We start from the raw sequence: 23,209 nt of genomic DNA, 5'->3' as shown, positions 1-23,209 counted from the left end.
CAGGAGTACGGTTCTCTTTCTGACGGCAGCACAAAACGTGAAACACCGGTCAAATCAGTCAAACTGGCAAACCAAAGCTTTATTTTTTTTTTTTAAAGTCTTTGCTACAGTACCTAGGACTGCACCCCTATACATAATTAACAATCATTCCTGAAAGGTCTGTATTTGGCACCAGTTTGTGTTTACCTCAAACACTTGTGGGGAGGATTATTTTCAAATCAAATTTGGTTTTTGAACAGAATAGGAGCTGCCATCATGAAGCCAATTAGCTGAGTTATTGGAGAAGCATAAAAAACAAAACAAACAAAAAAACCAAAAAGTCCTTATCTTAACCAACACATTACAGAGAGCTCCAAAACAGAGGTCAAACATTAAAAGGCTGATATAGGCTCAAGTGGTTTATAAAACCTATAAAAAAAGACTACACCAGCACATACGCCCTTTCAGTCCACGCAGTTTAGAAATTAACACAGGGAGCAACTCGCTAGCTGGAAATCTTGTCATGGGAGAACCACACATATACCAACGGGAGTACTCAAAATCAAATGTTAAAACGCTCCAATTCCCAATCCACATAAAAGGAGAGAGGTTCGTAGGAAGATTAAATCAATCCATGATATCATAAACTGGTTGGGCAGTTCAAACTTCCCCCAGCAACCACTTCTGTCACTCATACACACAGGCTCACATGTACACACGGCTCAATCCCATTCAAATTCCTCATGGAATAAAAGGATCCCAGGCTCTATTGAGTCTTCCCCTATCATGCAAGAAATATGTCTGGCTGTGCTTTAATCACCATCATGTATTACTTCAGCCACAGAGTACCAGGCAGGTTAAGTAGAAATGCACAGTTTTTAGCTCGTCATCTCTGCACGGGTGTTGGAGAGGCTCAGTTCCTGGAGGTTCCTGGTGGCACTGCAGTGTCCCCTCATGCAGACTCGCTGGCCTCCACGGGTTTGATCATGTGGTCGGGCTTGTTGCCCGCGGCGCAGTGCTCCCACATCTGCAGGTACAGGCGCTCCAGGTCCATCGTGTACTGCTTCGTGTTGAACAAGGGGCTCGAGATCCGCTGCTTCCACACCTTGCCACGGATCTTTTTCAGGCTACAAAACACAGAGCAGTCATGAGATGTTCCAAACACTACGTAATTCTGTTTACCTTTGAAACCTGCTGTTTTCAGCTAACCCAGAACTGTCTGTACAACTGTTTCAAAAACACCTGCTCCCCCCACCTCCACCAAACTCCCGTTCTCTCTCATTTCTGATACAGACCAGCATGACTACCTCAAATCAGAAGAGCTGCAACATTAACTTCCTGCATTATCTGTAGTGCAGCATCACCTTACAGCATGATTTTAATTTCAACTGACAAACTGCTTAATATTCAATTTTAAGTGGACAAAATGTGAACTGTATTGCACTTTTGCACACAAGCAGTTTCTTCATAATTGTTACTTGACTCGGAGTGCTGTTAACTGAATTAACTGCAACACAAGACACCTTTAGACACCACTGCCCAGCTATTTTACATATAAAATATCTGCAGGATTAAAACTACTTATATCTTAGCACTGTGCCCAAATACAGTACTTTACATTCTTGATGTTCCCACATTACAGAGCCCAAGGTTGCTTACTATTCCAGGTCAGTTCCCAGTTTCACAGCAATATCCTCATACTCCTGTCTGCTTTTTGCAATGAGCTCAAGACAACCCAGGCAAGTGAGCTGTGAGGCAGCAACTCGTGAGGCAAGAGTCTCCCCTGAAGAAATGAAAACAAAAGGCAAATCAAAACCAACAAAAACAACCAGGAATCAGTTTATCAAATTAACTTATCACACACTAGGAGTTACTTTCCTCCTGCCTCTACAAAAGGCAAAGTTAGATGTGTTTGCTCTTATGAAAAAATGACCAATATTCCACCCTATGTATTCCACACAGGTTCCCAGCTGCATTACCTGGCATGGTGACCATTGGAGTGCCAGCCCAGAGCACATCCATGCCAGTTGTGTGCCCATTGCAAAGGGGAGTGTCCAGACAAACATCAGCCAGCTGCCCTCTCCTCACGTGCTCTTCTTTGGGGGCAACAGGGGAAAAGATGATTCTGTTTTGGGCAAGACCCAAGTTTTGTGCGTACTGCTGGATGTTGGGCTCTCCTACAGCTGGGAAACGGAGCAGCCACAGCACACTGTTGGGAACTCTTTTTAGGATCTGTAACAAAAATAAGAAGAAAACAGAGAAATTTTAGAGAGGAACACTTACTTTTCTGAAGAAAGAATTGGCACATACTACAATGTAGTGGAAGGCATCATCATTCAGTACTTTGAGGTACAGAGTAGAAATTAAACAGATCATTATTATGAGTAAGATCACTGGGACTGCATTTCTGATCCCACTGAAAGAGACAGCAACACTGAGCAACAGTTTACAGAGCAGTTCCTTAAGAGAGTAAGTCTTGAACTTTATGATCTAATTTATTTATAGGCCCATAATATGGAATATATATTGAAAAATCACCCCCAAGTAGCTCTCAGCAATACACTGTAAGCTGGAACCTGATACAGAGGCTCTCCACTCAAGATTTATCAGTGTACCAACTGCCAAGGCCAGTTATAACCCAATTACAGAGACCAAGGAAACCCAAAATTATTTCACAATGGAGAACCAGCATACTTAAGCTGTCCCAAACATACATTTTCACTGTCTAGATACACAGATATCATTTGAAATACATCTATATTCTACTAACATTAAGCCCTGCGACATGAGCACTGTAAGGGATTCAAATGGCTCAAGGTCAGCGTTTTCCACAGAGAAGTTAAAATTTAACTTGCATGAAGTTTCCCCTAACCTGAACAGCTTTGCCACAAGTCTGACCTTACATTTCCTGCTGGATACTCACATTAGCCCACATCTGCAAGGTGGAAGGATCAATCTTGTAGAGCTGATTGAAGTTACAGTACACAACAGCATCCTCTGGTAAGCCATACTGGGAACGGGTGGTGACAATTATAGTCCGTGGAACTTCTTCACCAGTTGCTGCTTTGTTGTTTATCTGAAAGAAAAGAAAAAAAGCTATTGAAACACTGAAACTGCAGGAAACAAGACTATGCCCTGTGGAATTGTCCTGACACACATTTGGTAGCATAACGAATTACTGTAAGCATATCTTTGGTTTTATGATACAAAACAAAATTTTTACTTACCCACAGTAAGAATTTAACTGGTATGTGTACACGCTTGTGGATGCCACAATGTTGCAACCACCAAGGCAAAAAACACTGGGCATTTTCATGCCCTTCCTAATTCTCCCCGAAATTCCAAGTAACTGGAATAATTGGAAAGAAGAATCATATAAAGAGGCATTACACATGGAATCTTATCCTCCTTAAGATCACCTGATTTCCTTGAGACCAAAAATGAAATTAAAACTGAAAGACAGAATAAAAAGGTATTTAGAAAGCAAAGGTGGGGGTTTGTTTTGTTTGGATTTCTGTGGTTTATTTTTGGGTGGGTTTTTTGTGTGTGATTTTCTTTTTTAAGATAGAACACTGTAAGATGCAGACTCATATGTAACTGATAAGACTGTAAGGAACCAGTTGACATGGAAAATAATGAAAATGCTGAAAATTAGAAGAGTTAATGACAAACTTTTTCAAATAAGTGGATCTTACAGCCTTCACAAAGAATAGGAACATGCTAATAAAAAGCAGCAGAGGATGAAGTCAGAATAATCAAGTTACCATGCAAGAGTCTTGAAGATTAGTAAAATGGAAGCAGGATTTTTGATTTTTTAGTGACACACAATGATGGTATCAAAACCACATAAACAGAGCAACACAGCTACTTAGAGCCTTTTTCCTTAGATATATGTATTTTTACATACTTATGTATTTACAATTTAGACAGTGGCATTGCAGCCAGCCACTGATGACACATTTGATGTGAATGACAATGACTCACTGTCACTGACTCTTAGAAGATGCAGAACAGCTCAGCAGACATTTGTAAATATGTTACTTTTTCAGGTCAGTGAGACCTCAAAAAACACAATGCTCTGTTCTTGTTGACCTATGCCCAAAAATAGCTGATCTCAGCACAGAGAAGTGCTATATTAGTGTAATTGAAAGACCAAAATCGTGTTTTTAGAAGTGTACAGACAGAGCTTAGAGTTTCATCTCAGTGGTGGAGTGTTAAGAATTCTCTATTGTTTCTCTATTTTTTCTCTATTGAGAAAAAATTTTTTTCTCTGTTGAGAAAAATTTGCTAATAGCCTTATTGATCAAACTAAGACAAACTATTATCAACTCAAAGAAAAGTCTCAGTTGTGAAGAAAAGAACTCAAAAATAAACCAAAGTATGAGATTATGAACAGAGCAGTGGCAGTAAAAGGTATCAAAATTATGTAAAAGATGTTCCCGAGGGACTGTAAATTGAATAAAATTCACAAGATAATGAGTTATGCCAATGTCAGAATGTGGCATTTCTAAAAGGGAAAAACTGTTCTGCAGTGGAAGAGTTAAACAACACCAGTAGCTGTCACTAAAATCCCATGAACTGTTAAGCACTGAGAGGTGGTAATATAGTCCACAATTCGGAAAGATGGAGATGAATAAATTTTGTTGAAATACAGTGGAATAATTCTGCCTCTATTCGCTCACTCAGTAATTTTTTTTCTAACTGAAAACCACAATTGACACTGAGTAACACGTCACAAATCTCAGTAGGCTGCAGGCAGTAAAGAAATCTTGCCTTCAAATTCAGAACAAGCAAATGTCTTCTTTATGCAACAAGAACTCATTTCTTTGGACTTTAGATACCTCTAGATACAATTCCTCTATCTTTGGCAGGGAAGATCATCTTCCAGTACATCTGTGGCTTATAATGAGCTTCCCTCAGTATGACAACTAAACAAATCAACATGACAGAAAACACATTTGCTTGGAGGTTTCTCTTCATTGTTATGTTAAAACATCATATATAACATAAACACCAAAAGAACAGTGTCCTGAAGTGCCTCACCTGAGTAGTTGCTAATCCATTACTGATGTTGAAGCCATTGATAGTAATCTGAATTTGCCCACGATTTATCATCTCAATCACAGCCTCTGCTATGGTGTTCATGGGGATCACTGGCATGCTGAGGGCGGCATTGCCATCGGCGTTGTCACAGCTGTCAGGACACTTCATCTGAGAGAAATCACACAGGGATCAGAGGGAGCACCACCTTCAGTCCCCAGGACTGCACACAGACAAGAGCAGCTCTCACCTTAACAATCTTGACATCAGGAAGGCTGTCAAGGAATGCCTTCAAGTCAATGCCATTCAAAACAATCCTGTTATCATAAATATGACCATTGGATTTGAAATCAATGACTGCTTTTTTCTGTCAAAAAAAAAAAAAAAGATGACAAGAAGTTACAAGACTCCTTATCAACATTATACTAAGTGAAATTTCATAAAGACATCTATGGAAAACACCTGCTTTTCTTGCCCTATCTTCCAACGTACCTTCAGATGGGGGAACATGTTGGCGTGGTCTCCGATAAAGAAAGTGTTTGGCATGTAAGCTAATTTCTCTGAATACTGCTCAGCCACCTCAACTGGTGAAGTTTCTTTATCTGTGATGATATAATCCATGAACAGTGCCCCACTGGTTCCAGGATACCCTAGCCACATTGCCTAAAAAACAAGCAAGCAAGGTTTTGTTTCCATGTGCATTGCAAAAACAGAAGCAGTTAAAAATCAACGAATTTTAAGTCACAATTGCCACATACAGGTTCAAGTTCCTTCTTCTGCTTTACCAACTGAAGATCAACCCCTAACTCCTAACTTTCAATACCAAGACAGTGAACAGCTCAAAGGTAGTCTAAAATTGATCTCTCAAGCACATTTTCCCCACGACATGCAGCTTGAAGCCAGAACACCATCAGAGATTACAGCTTCTCTCACCTGAGACAACTCCTGTAGTCTAGAATGACTCTGAGTAAGGTTCCTCTCACTCTCTTTCCACAGGCATTTTAGAAAATTCTTAGTCAAAAAATCCTCCCAAAAAACTCTGGCACTGATTCTGGCTTTCTAAGAGCCCTGTAAATTACCTGAATAGGTGCTGGTCTCAGGGCAAACAGCTCATTTCGGGCTCCTTTGGTGTAGCCATTCATATTAATGAGAATGTGAATCCCGTCCTGATGGATGCGGTCTGCTGCTTTTCCATTACATGGGATCTAAGAATAAATAAATAAATACATGTTCTTTTTGTTTTCAGTCTTCCAGTAATAAATGTGTTTAGTCATCAGTGTAACAATGGATAGATGCCAACTGCATAATTTAATCTGAGTGAGACTTAAATTTTGTTATTCCTGGTTTTACAGAAGCATAAATTTTCAATGCAGCAGTAAAGCTGAGTAGCAGTGAAACAAAAGCTAAAGGCTAGAAACCGAGGTTATACAAACCAGAACACCCTCCCCCACACTCTCTCCTCTAAAGCTAATTAGCAATTAACACTTACACAGGGCAAGTGACACATTCACAAACTAAGGTAGTACAGAAGATCAAAATGGAGATCCAGAATAAGCCAGGGTTTTAACTACTCTGCAGGGTTTTGCTTTGACTTCTGTGTATACTGAAATCCTGGTCAGTTTTCACACTGAACCTCAGGCAAGCCTAAATGTATTTGCAATTGTGACATCTTGACTACTCCATGACATTTAAATATAGCTTATCTTGAGATCTAATGTGAGTTATTAAATATTGATAATGTTACTTTTTGATAATCAGAGGTCACAGTCACCACATCCCAGGCAGGGCATAATGCCAACACATCTACAAATTTCAAAATTCTCAAGACTAACATCAGCCTAATTCAAGAAATAATTGCAACTAAGAATTCAAACTACAGATTCATCTCTTTCTTCATTTAGAAAAATTTAGGCTTGCTAAAAGGTCAGTGTATAAGACAAGCTCACCTGAGATAAGTCAACAAAATGATTTGCTTCTGCCATCACTTTCACACGGAAGTTTGTCCCATCATCAGGACTCAGGGCATAACAGAATACCTAGAATATGAGCCACCAAAAATTGAGTATCTATGACAGCATGTCCATAAAATAACTGTGCTATAGAGCGATTTTAAATTAGATCTAGTTTCACACATATCATTTTTATTTACATGGCATTTACCAGTTGACAAAGAAGAAAAAGAAGAGGCACTGGGCCATTTTTTGACACATTTGAACGGGGCCTACTTCTGGTTCCAGAGTATGGCACTGCATCCTGCACAGCCACATACCCAATGTTCTCATCAGTGCAAGGCAAAGTAACTTTAAGACACAGATCTGCATAAGAATTAAACCTCTTAGGATGCCTTCTAGTCACCTCTGACTTTATAATTAGTTAGAGTCATAACTATGAATCAGGTTGAATAGACAAGCTAAGCCTCAGGGAAGCTTTTTAACAGTGAGTAGTTCTCCCAAGTGGGAAACTGCAAGTGTATCTGAAAACAGCACTTCATATTGGTAAAGGAGGATGACTTGGGCTGAAGAATTCTTCAAATCCATTAAAAAAAACCAAGAAGCAAAAATTTGCTCTTTCCTCATTTAATTGCTTGCACCAAGAAAAACAAGTGCTACTTATAGCCATATTTAAAGCTTTAAGCATGCCATTTGTATTTTTACCTCAAATTTGTCTGGGTTATGCATGCCTGGAATTGACTGCATTAGGTGTGAGGTTGGATGGTTTCCAAAATCAGAGCTCACATAGCCAATACGAAGTCGACCTTCACTGGCCTTCAAATCCTTGGGATGCTCATATGGTGGCTTGTGAAGAACATTAATCTGCCAAGAAAACACACAAGTGTTTACAAACTCAGGAACTAAAATCTAAACAAAGGGACAAAACCCCCTCTAGGAGTTTGCAGAATTAACCTTATCCCACATTCAAGCAAGCAGTCACAGACATCTGTTGTTCTAAACCTGCATTCTATGTATTCCACTGGAGCCAAGTGCAGTGCCCACACACTGTGTCACAAGATGTGATGTCTCTGCTCTCAGACAAAAACAGACATTGCTACTGCATTCCTGCCTCTCTAACTGTTTCAGTATTCCACCCATGATTATTAAACACACTGATACCACACCACAATCCTCAGGAAGTTCTCAAACCATCAGGCATTTGTGAGCAGAACAGGATTGCTGTCAGGCACCACAGCATTTGTTCTGCTCTTTGCTCTCTATGTTTCCCAGATATCAGCTTGTAACCACTACCTCTGACAGGATTATCAGGCTACTCAGACAAGTCACTTTGACAAAGTGTTATCTTTCATTAGTTAATCAGACCCTCCCAGCAGCTGACAGCACATTTTCAATTATAAATGGCAACCTGCACAAGTAGTCTGTCTTAAAACTCACATGCACTAAACAGCTATGAACATTACACCCCATCTCTTCACATGTCAGTGACTCAGAAAGCTTACAAAGGCTAATACTGACTAATCTGAGTATTAGATTTTGAGTAGGAACAGGAAAAGCTCCGAAGAACTTCAGTCAACAATCAACAGCTGGCCTGTATAGAACTTCCTACCTTGTCCAAACAGAGATTTCCATGTCTCTCAGCAATTGCCTTCCTAAAACTGTGAGAAAGGGGATATAGCATGCTATGATGTGGGTGTACAGAAGGCAGTCTGTTTTTCTCCAGCTGATCAGCTACGATGCTAACCAGCTTCTTCATTCTTTCATCATAGTCTGTCCAGTCACAGACAATCTATAAAAAAGAAAAAAAAAACATAAAAATTAGGACAACAGCTTCCTTTGGCCTGTATCAGTTATTTCACAGGTTAACATTAATGTTTCTTCCAAAAATGGAAGTAAGAACTTCTGTAATTACTGTTGACGACTGTATAATCTCCTGATTTAAGATTCAAGTCTAACTCTTTACATTTAAATTAGTAAGCTCCTGCAGAGGAACCCTAAGAATTACAATCAAAGCCTCAATCTTCCTCACCTGCAAACAGTGGGCCAAGTTGCAGTAGGCATCTGGGAAATCAGGTTTCAGTTTCAGAGCAGTACGGTAAGAGGCAATGGCTTCTGGTATATTCCCTGAATCCTGTGAAGAAACAGAAATGAGTCAGCAGGTAAAAATATCCTCAGGGTAACTACTCACAGTGCCCCACCACACTCTTCTAAGAGTGAATCATTCGCATGTGCTACCTTGTGAATCGAGGCCAGGTTGCTGTGGGCATCAGCAAAAGCTGGGTTTATTTGAATGGCACGGGTGTAGCACTGCAGAGCTCCCTGAACATCCTGCATCTCCTTCAAAGTGTTTCCCATATTAGAATAAGCATCTGCAAATGTGGGGCTGATTCTGAAAAGTAAAGAGAGTATGTCACGAACAAGAAAAGCTTCTCCTCCAATGAGAAAACATGCTCATACCCGGACTTCTTCATTTGAAGAGCAACTATGGAAATTACAACACACAACTAAGTCATCTTCTGTACGAATCTAGGCATTTTCCCATTAGGAAAGGCTGGGACTCTTAGAGGGAGTATCCATTTACCTAATAGCCTCTTTGTAATGCATCAGAGCTTCCTGTAGCTTTCCCTGCTGTTGCAGAACACTTGCTAAGTTCGAATGTGCTGCAGCAAACTCTGGAAACACCTGGAAGAAAAAGAAATTGAGTCTGTCTCAAACATCTCAAGCAGACCATAGCACAAGTATCTGTACATTTATTACTGTATTTTCTTACTTTTTTTAGATAGAGATGAAAAAAACTTACGTCCTATTACATATTCCCAATTTGAAGCACCCACCCCTCCCTCACACTCAAGTGTACCTCAAGAGCCTTCCGATAAAGACGGACAGCTTCCTCAATATTGCCCTGCTCCCTCTTGATGTTTGCCAGATTGTTGAGAGAATCTGCATGAGTGGGACAAAGTCGAAGGGCTGTGTTGTAGCATTCTTCTGCTTCTACCACCTTCAAAAAAAAGGGCACTGTTAATACAGTAACATTTATTGTAAAAAATAATGTCATTATACAATCACTTTTAAAGGTTCAAGATGGAGATTTCCTGAATTGTTCTTCCTTTTAAGTGAGGGTAACATCCATCTAAACAACTTGCCCAACAATTTAACAAACTGGTAATGGCTGGTGTCTATTAAAAAAGCATTCACTGTCATTTGAAGAAGAAAGAAGAGCTCCTTACACTGCCTTTCTCCTTCAAGGCATTGGCCAGGTTGCAGTAGGCATCAGGGAAGTGGGGCTGGAGCTCAATGGCCCTCCTGTAGGTGTCTATGGCCAGGTCAATCAGGCCCTGCTCATAGTACACACAGGCGAGGTTGCCGTGCACAACTGCATGATTTGGGCTCAAACTCAAGGCTCGCAGATAAGCTGCCACAGCTCTGTAACAAAATAAAAGGAAAAAAAAAAAAAAGAGAAGGTTAACAATCCTCCAGAGAGCAGGAATTATTTACCTTGGTAGAGTGAACAATGTTAAGTGTTCTGGAAAACAAGCAAAGCTTTCAGCTACTTTTTCTAAACACTCTTCATTTTCAAAAAAACCCCACTTTTTTTTCCTTACCCCATTTTCTGCCAGTATATTATTCAATTTTAACAAGATAAACAGTATCACATTACATCCTTATTCTCTCCACTAACCTACCGTTATTTACTTAGACTTAAATCATCACTTTGTTCAAAAGTGAAATCTTTAATTATATGCTCCTATAGCAGTATATAAATCTCTAATGTATTCAAATCCAAATTCTATGAAAATCATAACAATATATGTCAGTAAATGTTTAAAAGGTGATGTAAAATCTGAAAATGTAGAAAAACATGCCTCTGTTTGGTCCACTAATGCATGGTTAAATCAGACATCACTGAATCAATTAGACTATGTGCAGTGCAGATAATTAACCTGTTCCCTGCAAGCTTTTATTAAATTTGGGGCCACAAACCACAGCTATCAGATATTAAAAACCAATTAACAGATGCAACATGGTACATTGCATGTAAACAGCACAGCCTGGATCTTTTCCCAGAAACAAAAAAATCCATATATCAGATTTAAGGTCTCAGAACAGGTCAGCTCAACAATACAGCAACACTACTGCAACCCAAGGCAATAACATGAGACAAACATGTCACAAATACAGAATATTCAATCAGATGTTTAGCTGAATTCCAGCATTCCAGTTTGCCTCACACAGAAGGGAAATTTTAGAAGAGACACACTTGCAAATTACGTTCTGAATCACATAATGAAAACAGAGAATTCAAGCATTCAGAAGGTCTTTCTCGTGCATCAGATTTTCACCCTCCCCAGCCTTAATTTCAAATCTATTTTCAAAAGAAACTCTTGTTTTTGACAATGCATTAAGTACAAGAAAGCAACAAGAAAGAATACATTTCACTGATTTTTTTTTTTAAATTTAAATAGACCAGTAGCCAGGTCTGTCTCCACTTCAAAGCCATTTGCTACCCCTGTCCATAATATTTTACAGAATGAACATAATCTGTATCTTGATACATCTGACAAGCCAGAGAGAGCAACAGTATTGATCTGCTTACCTGTCAAATATCCTTGCCTCCTTCAGAACATTTCCCAGATTGATATAAGCATCCAAAAAATTTGGGTCAAGTGTTACAGCCTGCAAATATTTTTGAAGTTTTGAGCATTAAACAGAAACATATTTTCTATGAAACTGAGCTGTTTGCTGTTTCTTAAAAAATTGATAAACATAATCTGTAAACTTTTAAGATTTTATCAATAACTCAGTAAGGAAGGAAAACATACAAACCAATCACATAGCAAAGTTATTTATCTGTAGAAATTAATGTAGCATGTACTATATTCAAATTTATTTGTTTGGTTACCTATTGAGTTGCAACTACTGCATAATAAAGTGTTAATAAGCATTTATTTCACATTAGGTTGATCATACTTAACACTCCTGTCTACTGATGCTATGTTGTTTTTAGCTTGTTTTTAGAGAGGGAACCCTAAAAAACCTTATCTGTATCCTTTATCTACTGCAAAGTATGACAGAATTTTAAAGCTTTGCCAGTTCAGGAAAACAGATCACAAGAACAAGGAAACAGCAAATAGATCACGTGTGCAGGGAAAATTCAGGAGCCATTTAACTAAAACATCTTTCCTCCCTTCAAACCTAATAAAATGCAAAAAACCACTTAAACTGATGAAGTTAGAGAAGCTGCAGTACAAAGCTACAAGTGAGTATTTGACAAGCCCCACTCTTGCAGTCTCATGGGACTTATTAACTGCAAATTAAAATATTTAATGTATCACTAACTAAACACATAAAAAGAAAATCTTGAGCAGCTAGACTTTTTTCTGTAGATTTGAAGTCATGAATTTCAGGAAGAAACTGTTCCCACATCTTAAATTCAGCTTTAGGGTGCTCCAGAAACTTTAAGAGATGAGGACAAAATTAATTACAATGCCAATTAGCCACTAATTGGAAGGTATCAGACAACTACTTAATGACACTAATCTAGAGAAGTCTGAACAGTAGTGAAAAATAACCCTGGAGAGGAGAATTAATGTGTCTGTTAAAACTGTTCTTCTCAGTTACTCAAAGGACAGTAACACCTGAAACAAAAATCACAATGCAAAATTACTTTAAGCACCAACTGATTCTTTCTCTCACACACAAAACATGCAAAACATTATCATCAAATTAGATTTGTAAAAGATTTACTCTGGGAAAGGGCTGAAGAACAATTTAATGAATTTTCTCAGATTTGACGTGTGTGAAGTCTTAGGAGAGTTCCAAGTGTCTCTCTCTAGTAGCATATACGCAGTCTGAAACATCAGCAAGTTCAAAAAAACAATTAACAGGAGCTGTTAACTAACAGGATCATACAAAGTCCTCCACTATCAAAATATTTATCACCTGCAAGCACACAACTGCATGTACATTCCAATCTAGCAGTGAAGCTGACTCCCTTAGGTAGTTACCTTTTCAAAGTGATGAATTGCCAGCCAAATTTCTCCTTGGGCATTGAAAACACAGCCAAGATTACTCCAAGCCACTGCAAAGTTTGGTTGAGTCTCAATTGCTTTTAAGTAACAGGCCTTGGAATAGTTAAAGAAGAGAGATACAAGGGAAGGGGAATATTTGTAAAAAGAAAAAAATGAGAAAAAATCATTGTTAGTATGCGTTCTCTAACCAGCCAAAAGTGACCCTGCAGTATAGGCTAGCTTGCGCCAAAACTAATGCGCTGCAAACTGTTGTTGATCCTGCGCCAGCGCAAACCAAAACCCAGGTGCAAGCCCACCATTTTTCAGTTATGCTGGTAAGAATTAAAATTCCTTCAGACACCAGATCGCCACAGAAATCATCTCAGAAACAATTCAAGTTCATCAGAAATATCTGCCGCCCTTAAGTGCGTAAAAATCAAAAAGTTACTGTGTAAAAATACCCTCACTCTGAAACAAAATTTTTAAATATTTTAAATCAGATAGAAGTGACTTAAAAAAAAAAAAAAAAAAAAAAAGGCAAAAAGAAAAAACTACTGAAGAAGATCAAGCCATTCCTCAGTTTTAAGTGTGCTTGTCAAGTGAGATGACACCCCATCCATATCTTGTTTCCCACTTTCTTCCAGTACAATCAACCTCTCCTGCAGCTTCAAAACCTCAAATGACAGGATTGCATGAAGGTTTAGGTCCCTGTAATGCAAGCGCAAGAAATCGCTGCGCATCCTACCCAGCACGGCGCCACGCTATCGCTGCGAACTGCTTGGCTCTAGTGATTACCCCACGGTGAACAGCCAACCTGAATCATTAATCTACCAGGCAGGCCCACACAAAACTCGCATGTTAAATTTGATGTCTGCACTCTGTAAAATGAGTTACGGCCCGATTTTATCCAAAAGGCTTCAGCCTGGAGCTCGGGCAGTCGCCCGATCAGAGATTAATCATCGAGTCAGCCGTTCACGGGGGCTTGAATCGCACGCAATGCGCGTTACCGCTGCGCAGCCTTTGCGCTACTGCAGGATCACAGCGCATCATCAGAAGAGCAGAACGCTGCAATCCAAACAAAGAAGAAAAAAGGAAAAAAATGAACAACCGGAAGAGTTAGAAGCTTTTACTATTAACTATCTCCAATTATTTCTTTAAAAAATATTTTAATTTACTTTTACTTTTATTTCTTTGAAAGAATTTGTGGCTAATAGTATAAAATATTCTTACATTACTTGCTTGTAATTAAATATTTTAAGCTGTTTCTGAAGCCACAAGACAGAAGATTCAGGCATGGAGGCAAATGGTTTTGCTGTGGCAGTTACAAACCCGTTACCATATTTCTCATCATGTGACTTTTCGGTGCGTTCCTTGCTGGAAGAGGAGGAGGAGGTGTGTGTCTGCCCTAGATCCAGGCCTCGAGCTCCCTTCAGCGAGGCACCTTACGCATGGAATAGGAGGTTTCACCCACCTGAAACCTTCTAAATACAATATCAGTGGTGAAAAACCAAAAACAAGAGAGAAAATAAAACAAGATCATTAGTAAGAGTTCAACAAAGCAATTGCATTTTTTTGGATATGTCTTAACACATGGGAATGAGGATAATCTGTCTGTAACAAGGGAGACATGCAGAAGGGAGAGGGTTAATCGGGCAATTGCATACAGCAGGGACTTTTTTTTTTTTGGAAGAAAGGCTCTGAAACATCTACAAAGAAATTAAATTTTAGTTCAAACTGTAAGGAATCTGCTGGCTTGATCTTTCAAATGGACTGATAACCAAAGAAACACATTGCAATTTACTCGAGATGTTTTTCCTCATTTATTAAGTTCTCACAAAACGGAAAATCACTTTCAAACTAGGTGTCTCCAGAGCTCTGAAACAAAGAAGTCAGCAACCTAAGGCAGGCGCAGTGTCTTGGCCTATACCAGTCACACTAAAGCTGCAGTGAAGTGCAATTCATGTTAGCTGTCCGCTTGGTGGGCTGAGAACCAAGTGTCTCAAAGACTGTCCAACTCTTCGTGCTGCTACACAATGTTTTCAACCTGGATCCGACCAAATCGATCAGGCTGCCCTAGGCTGGTACACGCATCCAGGTTGTTGTGAGAAACAAAGCAAGATTGAATTTTGACCCTGCAGTCCCCGTTACCCCACAAAGATCGCCACCCTCCCCAAATGGTGCTGCAGCCAAACAGACAGCTACGCTCTTCATACACTCCACTTCTGAGCATGCGCGTGGGGCTTGGAGCGACAGCCGTGGAGCCCAGAGTGGCTCTGGTTTCTCCACACTCCTCACCCCTGCAGCGCGGACGCGTAAGGTGGCTTGTAACAAGACAATTTTCTTTCTGCAATCCGAATTTTAACGTGCCAAGAATTTTCAACTCATCTTGGGTGTTCGAATTCTCGGTTTAGGAAATGCACGACTGCTAGAAGCCACCTTTCCACTACAGCAAGTTTTCTTTTGATCAGTTCATTTACCAAACAAACCAGCTTTGTCCTTCCGATTTCTTTATTTTGGGGGAGGGGAGAGGGAAGACATGAAGAAAAGATATTGGGGGATGGGGGTGGGGGGTGGTGTGTGTCGCATACTGCAGCTATTATTTACTAGCCTTTCTTCCACTATCGAGGGAAGGGAAAAGTTAAAAGAATAAAAATCTTTAAAAGCCAATATTACAAGGTAACATTTGGATAAGTTTCTTCTCCACTTACAAGCCGCAAAGGACTTTAGAAGAGCAGCCTTTTCAATAGCACCTGCATCGTACAGGGATCTCGAGCTAACCACAGGCTCTCTGCTTGGCACCAGCAGGCAAGCCTCAGATCTGAAGGATTGTTACTTATTTCCAGATGAAAGCATGATGGAGCCCCTGCCCAATACTTCAGAATGGTATCAGATAGTCTAGTTCAGCAGCAAGGCTTGGTAACTTTCCATTTCTTGACTTAAACCAACTTTTTAAACATGGACATGCCATATCTTGCCCTGCAACTACTCTGGGGTGTTTCAGTGCCTTCAGTTTTCAGCAGTTTCTCGGACTGTCTGTAGATCAACGCAGATTTGAAGACTTGGTGCAAAGTTCAAGTTTTCAAAACACTGATGTTTACATGTATTCTACCCAACACCTACCTTGGCTTCTTCCAAGCGACCCAGGGCTTTGAGCAGGTTCCCCAGGTCACTACGAACACAGTACAAGTCCTGAAAAATCAAAATCACACCATCAGGACTTCAGATTCCCCACAGGTCTTTGCAGAGAATTTGCAAGAACAACCCAGTGCTCTAATGCTCAGTTCAGATTCTTAATAGATACATTGCAAATGTGAATTATTTTTCTTGACCTAAGATTACAAACAACAGGTAATCTGAGCAAATTTAGTACTGTGAAAGTACAACTGTAAAGAATTAAGAAGTAGTATTACAATTCCTATTATACAGAAATAAAAAACTGAAAATAAATGCCCCTCCAGCAGCTAAGTCCTTTTGCCAAGCATTTCAAGCCCCACTTATTTTTTTCAAACAACTCCAAACCTGTACTCTTACGAAACACCATTGCCATTATGGCTTTTAAATAGATATATAGTGATTTTGCTGCCTGTATCCCTAAAGAAGTTTTTCTCCATTTTGCCCATTAATCCATCCATTTCCAACAGCTTTACCACATGTTCTACATGTTTTTGTTCTTTCATTTGTTTGAAATGAAAGCAGTCTGCAACAGCACTATCCAGCAGTAAAGACCACAGAGAATGTAGACATTTTGTCAACACTAATGAAAGGATTTACTAGCCTAAACAAAACTCAACTCCTGCAAAAAAACCCACCCTCTCACATTATTCTAACTAGTGCATCCACTAGTCACACCACTTGGCATATGAAGTTAGACAAGTTCACACAGGCTTAAGAACACAGAGAAATAAGGTTCTGGGCTCCTGCTGGACTGGGTTTGCTTTTGCTTTTCCTACAGAAAAAGGATTTATGCACGTGGGACCAATGCTGCCCTTGCAGTACTTTTGATCAAAATGTTTGACCAAAGAGCAAGCAAATACCTTTATCACGCTGAGCAGTACTATACAAATTTAATGAGTATGATGCAAAATAAACAGAGAACAGCAGTCTGTTTACTAAAAATGTCAATCTGAAACAGCTACAGCCAAATATCCAGATCAATCAATGTTATAGGAGTCACTTATAGACAGTTTCAGCCTAAAAAAACCTAAAGTGATACTCCTGTAAACCAGCCCACAATGGAAATCTAACTCAGTCTACAGCAGAAATCTTACCAAGGCAACAGTCACCACCATGAAAATTCTGACTTCATGATAAAGTAATACCTGGTGATTTTCCAAGATCTAACATTCAAGTCTAAGCATTAATTCTCTCACTGTAGTACTACCTTAAAGCACACAAAGCTAAAAATGGGGCCATTCACTGAAGCTTCTGCCTTCAGAAAAGAAAAACCAAACCTTTTATCTAAAAAGGTAAGCATGCTACATATACAGAAAAGGAAACAACCAGTAGCCCTTACTGCAATACATAATTTTTTGTAACAAAAGCCTCTCAAAGATCCTTAAAAATAGTATTAGCACCTTCACTGAGTTTATGGTATACAGGTTGGAAGGGTTATCTATGGTTCATTCTTTCAAAGCTGCTACTTTTGCTCCTAAGGCAGTAATAAAGAATGGACTTTTAGAAAATAAAGCATTTCTTACAGGATTGTACTGAAGGGCAGACACATATGCCTGTACTGCTCCTTCCATATCACCTGCAGCTACAAGTGCAGCAGCCAAATTAATATATCCATCAATGAAATCTGGTTTGAGGCGCAGTGCATGTCTGTAATGTTCAATTGCTTCCTGCAGCTGTCCACGCTCCTTGTACACATTGCCCAGATTGGAGTAGGCTTCGGCCAACAGCGGGTTCTGTTTGATTGCCAAAGTGCTGAAGTGAGCAGACCTGGAGAAAACAGGCAAGTTAGCAAATAAGAAACCACAACCCAAAAACAAACCAAAAAATCCAAACAACTCCACCCTGGACATTCAGTGTTTGTCTGTTTATCTAGTTACTCTAGTGAACGTTCATGCTTAGGTGAGTCAAACATACACAGCCATCAAATCAGGACTTACTGAGCTGTCCTGTATCTTTATGCTCCCACTTTAAACTCTGCCTTGGCTCCCATTTCAGGTTGCACTGAACAAAGAGCTCTCATTTACAGTCAGAAGGGTTCAAGTTGCCTCACCAAACCTGAGCTCAATACACTTAGAAAAAACACTACAGAAATAATCCTTCTTCCAACATCTGTATGCTTTAAGCAATGTTCCACTTGATAGTCTTTTCAAGAAGCAGGACATGTCTTACATGCAAAATTCTGTTGTATCCTCATTCATTTTCCCATATCTGAACTAGTACAACTTCAATGAGAAAGATGATGTAAAACAAATCTAAGTCAAAAGTTCTTACTTCCTTCACCAGCAAACATGAATTTACAGCTAGAACAAGTGAAGTTCAAAATGCTAGAGGCACAGAAAACAAGATGAAGAACAGGCAAGCAGAAAGAACATAGCAACAACTTCCAGATCACTAAACTCCTTTAACTAAACATGTTGTTGTGCAGGAAAACAGTTTTAAACTTGCAGGAAAAACCCCAAACCACAAATCCTTAGACTGTAGGTGGAATGAACATTACCTATGTAAATCCTGCCAGTACACACCGATGTGGCTGATGTTCCTATGTTAATAGGTACAATATTAAAACAACACTACGATAACAGCAAGGCCTCCTGTTTGCTGTAAAGCTGATGAGTTCTATTTGTATTTCTCCTACCCCAGAGGGAAGAAGCCTACCTGTCCAGTCGGCGACACTGGAAGTGAATGGACGACAGTAACAAAAGCACACCAGTGTTATCGGGCTCCTGTCTCCAGAGCTGCATGCAGTGTCTCTCTGCTGCTTCAAAGTCTCCTGCCTGATACTCACGATGAGCCAACTCCGCTAACCCTTGGAAGGAAAGCATACGTTTCGTTGGTTCTGGAGAATCACCAAAACATTTAAAGGGGGAAAACAAAAAGTTAGATGATGGGAACAAAAAAAAGAAAACAAAAACAAAACAAAACAATGAAAAAAAATGTACACAACTAATGGATGAAAATGTTTGAAATTAAATGAAACACTACAGCAGGTGAACAGTTGGGAATCTAAAATCTTATCTGTACCATTCCTTGACTCCATCAGCTAATAATAGCAAAAATGCAGACTGTAACGACTGTGAATATTTGTAAGTCAATCTCTTCCCATTATTCTGAAAGAGACTCCTGTCATGATATGATATTTTGGTTCCTTATTAGCAGTGTAAGTGCTGCTAACAGAACAATGACTCTCCTCACTCTCCCCCACAACTGAAAATCCTATCTTGCTATGTTAAAAAAAATTCTAACAATTTAATAGGGAAATGAAGGACAGGAGACAAAGATTTTAATAAAGGACTTTAACAAAAGAAACTTTCACTGTGCAAGTAATGAAAGCTCTTAAAAAAAAAAAGGCAAAAAAAGCACAACGGGTAGCATTCCTTGAATCCTGCATACATCTACATTTTCTCTGAGGAGTCAAAATCCTTTCACAGAAAAAGAATGGTCTTGGAACAACAATATCTGATGAGAGACAAACACACACTTCAATGATTATGCAACTGGCCTACAGGAGGGACCATTAAACAGACAGGGTACAGGAAAGGAGTTACTGCTCCTGGAGGCTTAGCTGGAACAGGAGTGACAAAACAGTTTTAGTATTTAATACCCAACTGTGGAGAATGAAATACTTAAATCAAACACCACCTGTTTCAGAGAAAACAATCAGAAGTGAGAAAATTAAGTAATTTTTTTAAAAAAGTAATACACAAGTGCAGTTTGGAAAAAAAACCACAACCACTCATCTTAGAGAGAAGTGCTGGCCTTCAAATTCTGCCTTTACACCAACAGCTCTTACTATTAAAAGGTTTGATTACTGCAAGTGTCTCATTCTTCCTCCTGTACTCTGCAGCCCCTTAATTCCATTCATTAAACACCTTCCACCTCATCCTGCAGTTTTAAAGTTTGGAATCTAAATGAAACAGATAAACCTTTCCTAATGCAAGAAAGCACCTCAATAGCTCAGCCTACATTTTTGTAGTGAGGTAGTACAAAAGTCCAGAGACTCTCATGCTTTTGTGAGAATTTTAAAGATGACCATAATAATCATGAAGAGATTCGATACACATTTACTACCTAGTGTTTAGTTTATGAAATTGGGATTGATGCAATTTATTTAAATTACTTTCAAATTTGGGGGTTTAGCACCAGTAGGTTTTAGTATAAGACTGCAAGTCCTCTAATAAGTACAGTAGTTTTTCCAGATAGTATATTGTCTCAGTGCTATAAACTCTTCTACAGTGAATTGGAACTGCCATTGCCACTCATTTTCAGATAATTGACAAATTAGTAACCAAATACCTTTATCCAGATTAGATTCCTGTTTTTCAAACCCTGACTAAGGGCAAAGTGGACTTCAGGATCTGATCAAACCTACTGGCAACGATAAAAAGGTACAACCTTTATTCAACATGAGAATGTTGAACTGTGGCTGAAAACCACACCACTTATAAATGGTGCTGACAGTAACACTGGACCACCAGCAGACTGTTCCTCACTTGGCCCCTGTGCTATTAACAGGTTTTGCCCTTCTGGCAGTCAGCATATTTTCAAGTTCTGCTGAGGCACAAACAGAAAAACCAGATAGAGGAACAGCACATCTCAATTTCTTCTTCAAATACATTTCAATTCTTCTAGTAAATTTTGAAGCCAAGAAAACCAAAAAGCATCCCAAAACAATCCAGAAGTTTACACTTCAAGACTTATGACTGCAGGGAAGTTACTTTCCTTATGCAAGGAAAGAAACTTTCAATCACGATCTAAATGCTATTTTGCCTACTTAAAGCAAGAAGTCAAATTGAAGTTGGAACTTCCAGGGCAAGAGAGCAGGCGGTGCACATTTAACACCTGGGAATGAGAACTACTAACAAATGCAACAAAAGAAGAAACACTGACATTTTATTTATCAAGTGTCTCTGTTTACAAAACAACCCATCCTTTGTCTCCAGAGATAAGGCAAAATCAGTGTAAAATTGCTAGTCATCTACCTCCAAGCATTTATTTTATGAACGACTGTGAAGAAATTCACTGAAAAGCAGGAAGTGGACAGCCACACCACAAAGTCCAGAATGAGAGAAACTTTTAACACAAAGTTGCCTGGAAGTTGTACAGTGCAAAGTATCTGTAAGACAGCCCACGAATGGATGCTCACTGAATCAATTTCTAAAAAAATAATTGCAGTGAGGAATCACAGCGAGGAAAACCCCTTTTCAAGCCTTGCATAAATTAATTTCTGTACCTAGGCTAACTTGTGCTGCATGCTTCGACTGTGACCTTGGAAAAGTCTAGCACAGTACTGTGACAATGACCTTCCCTGAGGCTTCTAGACAATACAAGCAAAACAAAAAGCTGCACAGAACCATCAGAAACGCGCCCAGGGCCGTTTTCCCCCAACAAATACCATCCTAAACACTTGCAATACACAGAAGCTCAACCTCGCAGACACAATCTAGCTCCAGACAGGAGCAGTGGTTGCCTCCAGCTGGGAGTGCTGGATAGCACAGGGCTCTCGCCCAGAGCGCACGTGGCTCTTTTTGCCCCAGGGATCCCGGTTAGAAGATGCTGCAGCCTCGCTGACCACACACACAGTTCTAGCTCTGAAGGGACGAAATGCTGTGCTGCAGCACCTCTCTGTATCACTACCGTTTCTCTTTAGATCCCTATCTCCGCACTGCTATCCCGTCTCTTCCTCCAAAAATCCTCCTTTTCCTTCTACTTTTCCCAGGTATCATTTCAGCTCTTCCTGCCCCTCAGGTTACAAAAATCCCCAAATCTGGGGCATAAAGCTGTGTTGTCCTTTCATCCTTTCAGTAAGCATAACAATTATTTTCCTTGCTCTACAGAGAAAGTCAGATTTCTCCTCCATTCCTCAAGTTCTTGATCTGAGAACTAAATTCAGGGCAGGATCTTTTCCTTGATACAACACGCTGTGTTACTGTTCAGAAAAGCGCTTTAGTGCTGGGCTATGCCACAGAATCACAGAAGGGTTTGTGTTGGAAGGGACCTCAAATACAATCTCGTTCCAATTCCACGGCCATGAGCAGGGACACCTTCCATTCGACTAGGCTGCTAAAAAAAAAAGTCCTGCCTAAGTGCAGCGAGCGATTCTGGGCAAACCAACACACATTTTGGGTCAGGCTTTTACCCTACTTCGCCCTTTAACGCAGTCACCTGATAATCTGATAAATATAGCAGCGAGCCCGCCGCACTCACACCTCCCCGCGCCTCCCCGGCAGCGGCCCGGGGGCTGCCCACGGGCAGCGCCCACCGGAGCGCACCCAGGACCGCGCTCGGGCCCGGGGCGCACAGACCCCCACAAAGGCGGCGGGGGCACCCCTGCCCTGCCGCGTCTGGAAACTTCCGCAGGGCGCGGGCCCGGCGAGCGGGGAGCGGGGGCGAGGGCACGGCCCGGCCCCCGCTGTCCCCGGCCAGCCCGTCCCCGGGGGCGCCGCAGCGCACGGTACCTGTGCTGTCCGCCACGTTCCCCACGGAGGTCGCCATCGGGACAGGGGCCGGGGAGGCTGTGGCGGCGACGGCAGAAGGTGCGCTCGGGCCGGGCCGGGCCGAGCTGCCCGCGGTCGCGGCGCGCTGAGGCGGCGCTCCCGAAATGGCGGCGGCGGCGGTACCGAATGGCCGCGGCCGGAACTATCTCCGCGGAAAAGAGTCCGGGCGGCGCCGGGCGGCGCTGCCACACGGCGGGCGGAGGGACCCGCTGGAATCGCAGCGCTTTAGGACGAGGTTATCCTTCCGCGCGCAGCGCTGCGCCAAAGGCGGCGGGACCGCGCATGCGCCGCCACCTCCCGGTACCCCCGCACGTGGCCCCGCGGAACCGGCGCTCACCGGGACGGCGGAGCTGGGACAGCGGGACCGGAGAGCTGGGACAGCGGAGCTCAAATAGAGGGACAGGAGAGCTGGGATAGCGGGACAGGAGAGCTGGGACAGCGGAGCTCAAATAGAGGGACAGGAGAGCTGGGATAGCGGGACAGGAGAGCTGGGACAGCGGAGCTCAAATAGAGGGACGGGAGAGCTGGGATAGCGGAGCTCAAATAGCGGGACAGGAGAGCTGGG

The 23,209-nt window shown here is 40.9% G+C and overlaps 1 protein-coding gene across 3 annotated transcripts; it reads right to left on the bottom strand.

The window, feature by feature from the left end:
- Nucleotides 1–54: 54 nt before the first annotated feature.
- Nucleotides 55–22,783, bottom strand: OGT (O-linked N-acetylglucosamine (GlcNAc) transferase). 3 transcript variants are annotated; one of them, XM_063416953.1, is made up of 22 exons: nucleotides 22,606–22,783; nucleotides 18,806–18,986; nucleotides 17,674–17,917; nucleotides 16,097–16,165; nucleotides 12,974–13,090; nucleotides 11,563–11,642; nucleotides 10,196–10,391; nucleotides 9,826–9,966; nucleotides 9,550–9,650; nucleotides 9,204–9,357; nucleotides 8,998–9,099; nucleotides 8,578–8,757; nucleotides 7,674–7,832; nucleotides 6,966–7,055; nucleotides 6,099–6,224; nucleotides 5,512–5,682; nucleotides 5,270–5,386; nucleotides 5,023–5,190; nucleotides 2,903–3,055; nucleotides 1,959–2,211; nucleotides 1,639–1,762; nucleotides 55–1,106 (listed from the first exon to the last, which is right to left on the bottom strand). In XM_063416953.1, the coding sequence occupies exons 1-22, from the start codon at nucleotides 22,640–22,642 to the stop codon at nucleotides 932–934; spliced, it is 3,138 nt and encodes a 1,045-aa protein (XP_063273023.1). In that variant the 5' UTR covers nucleotides 22,643–22,783; the 3' UTR covers nucleotides 55–931. The 3 variants fall into 3 exon arrangements, with proteins under 3 accessions (XP_063273023.1, XP_063273024.1, XP_063273025.1); XM_063416954.1 differs by having other exon boundaries at nucleotides 18,806–18,956; XM_063416955.1 differs by lacking the exons at nucleotides 18,806–18,986; nucleotides 22,606–22,783 and having other exon boundaries at nucleotides 14,313–16,165; nucleotides 17,674–17,753.
- Nucleotides 22,784–23,209: the final 426 nt, after the last annotated feature.

The sequence above is a fragment of the Prinia subflava genome, chromosome 20 (assembly GCF_021018805.1).
Source record: "Prinia subflava isolate CZ2003 ecotype Zambia chromosome 20, Cam_Psub_1.2, whole genome shotgun sequence".
Lineage (NCBI taxonomy): Eukaryota > Metazoa > Chordata > Aves > Passeriformes > Cisticolidae > Prinia > Prinia subflava.
The sequence above is the reverse complement of the archived record's forward strand: the minus strand, read 5'-3'. Positions and strand labels throughout refer to the sequence as shown.

Bases quoted from the DNA above. Each gene is read 5' to 3' on its own strand.
- OGT (XM_063416953.1), bottom strand. From the start codon at position 22,642: ATGGCGACCTCCGTGGGGAACGTGGCGGACAGCACAG. The intron at 17,918-18,805 runs GTAGGCTTCTTC...TGTTTTCTCCAG, and splicing joins CAGTGTCGCCGACTGGACAG to GTCTGCTCACTTCAGCACTT. The intron at 13,091-16,096 runs GTAGGTGTTGGG...AACTATTCCAAG, and splicing joins GTCGCTTGGAAGAAGCCAAG to GCCTGTTACTTAAAAGCAAT.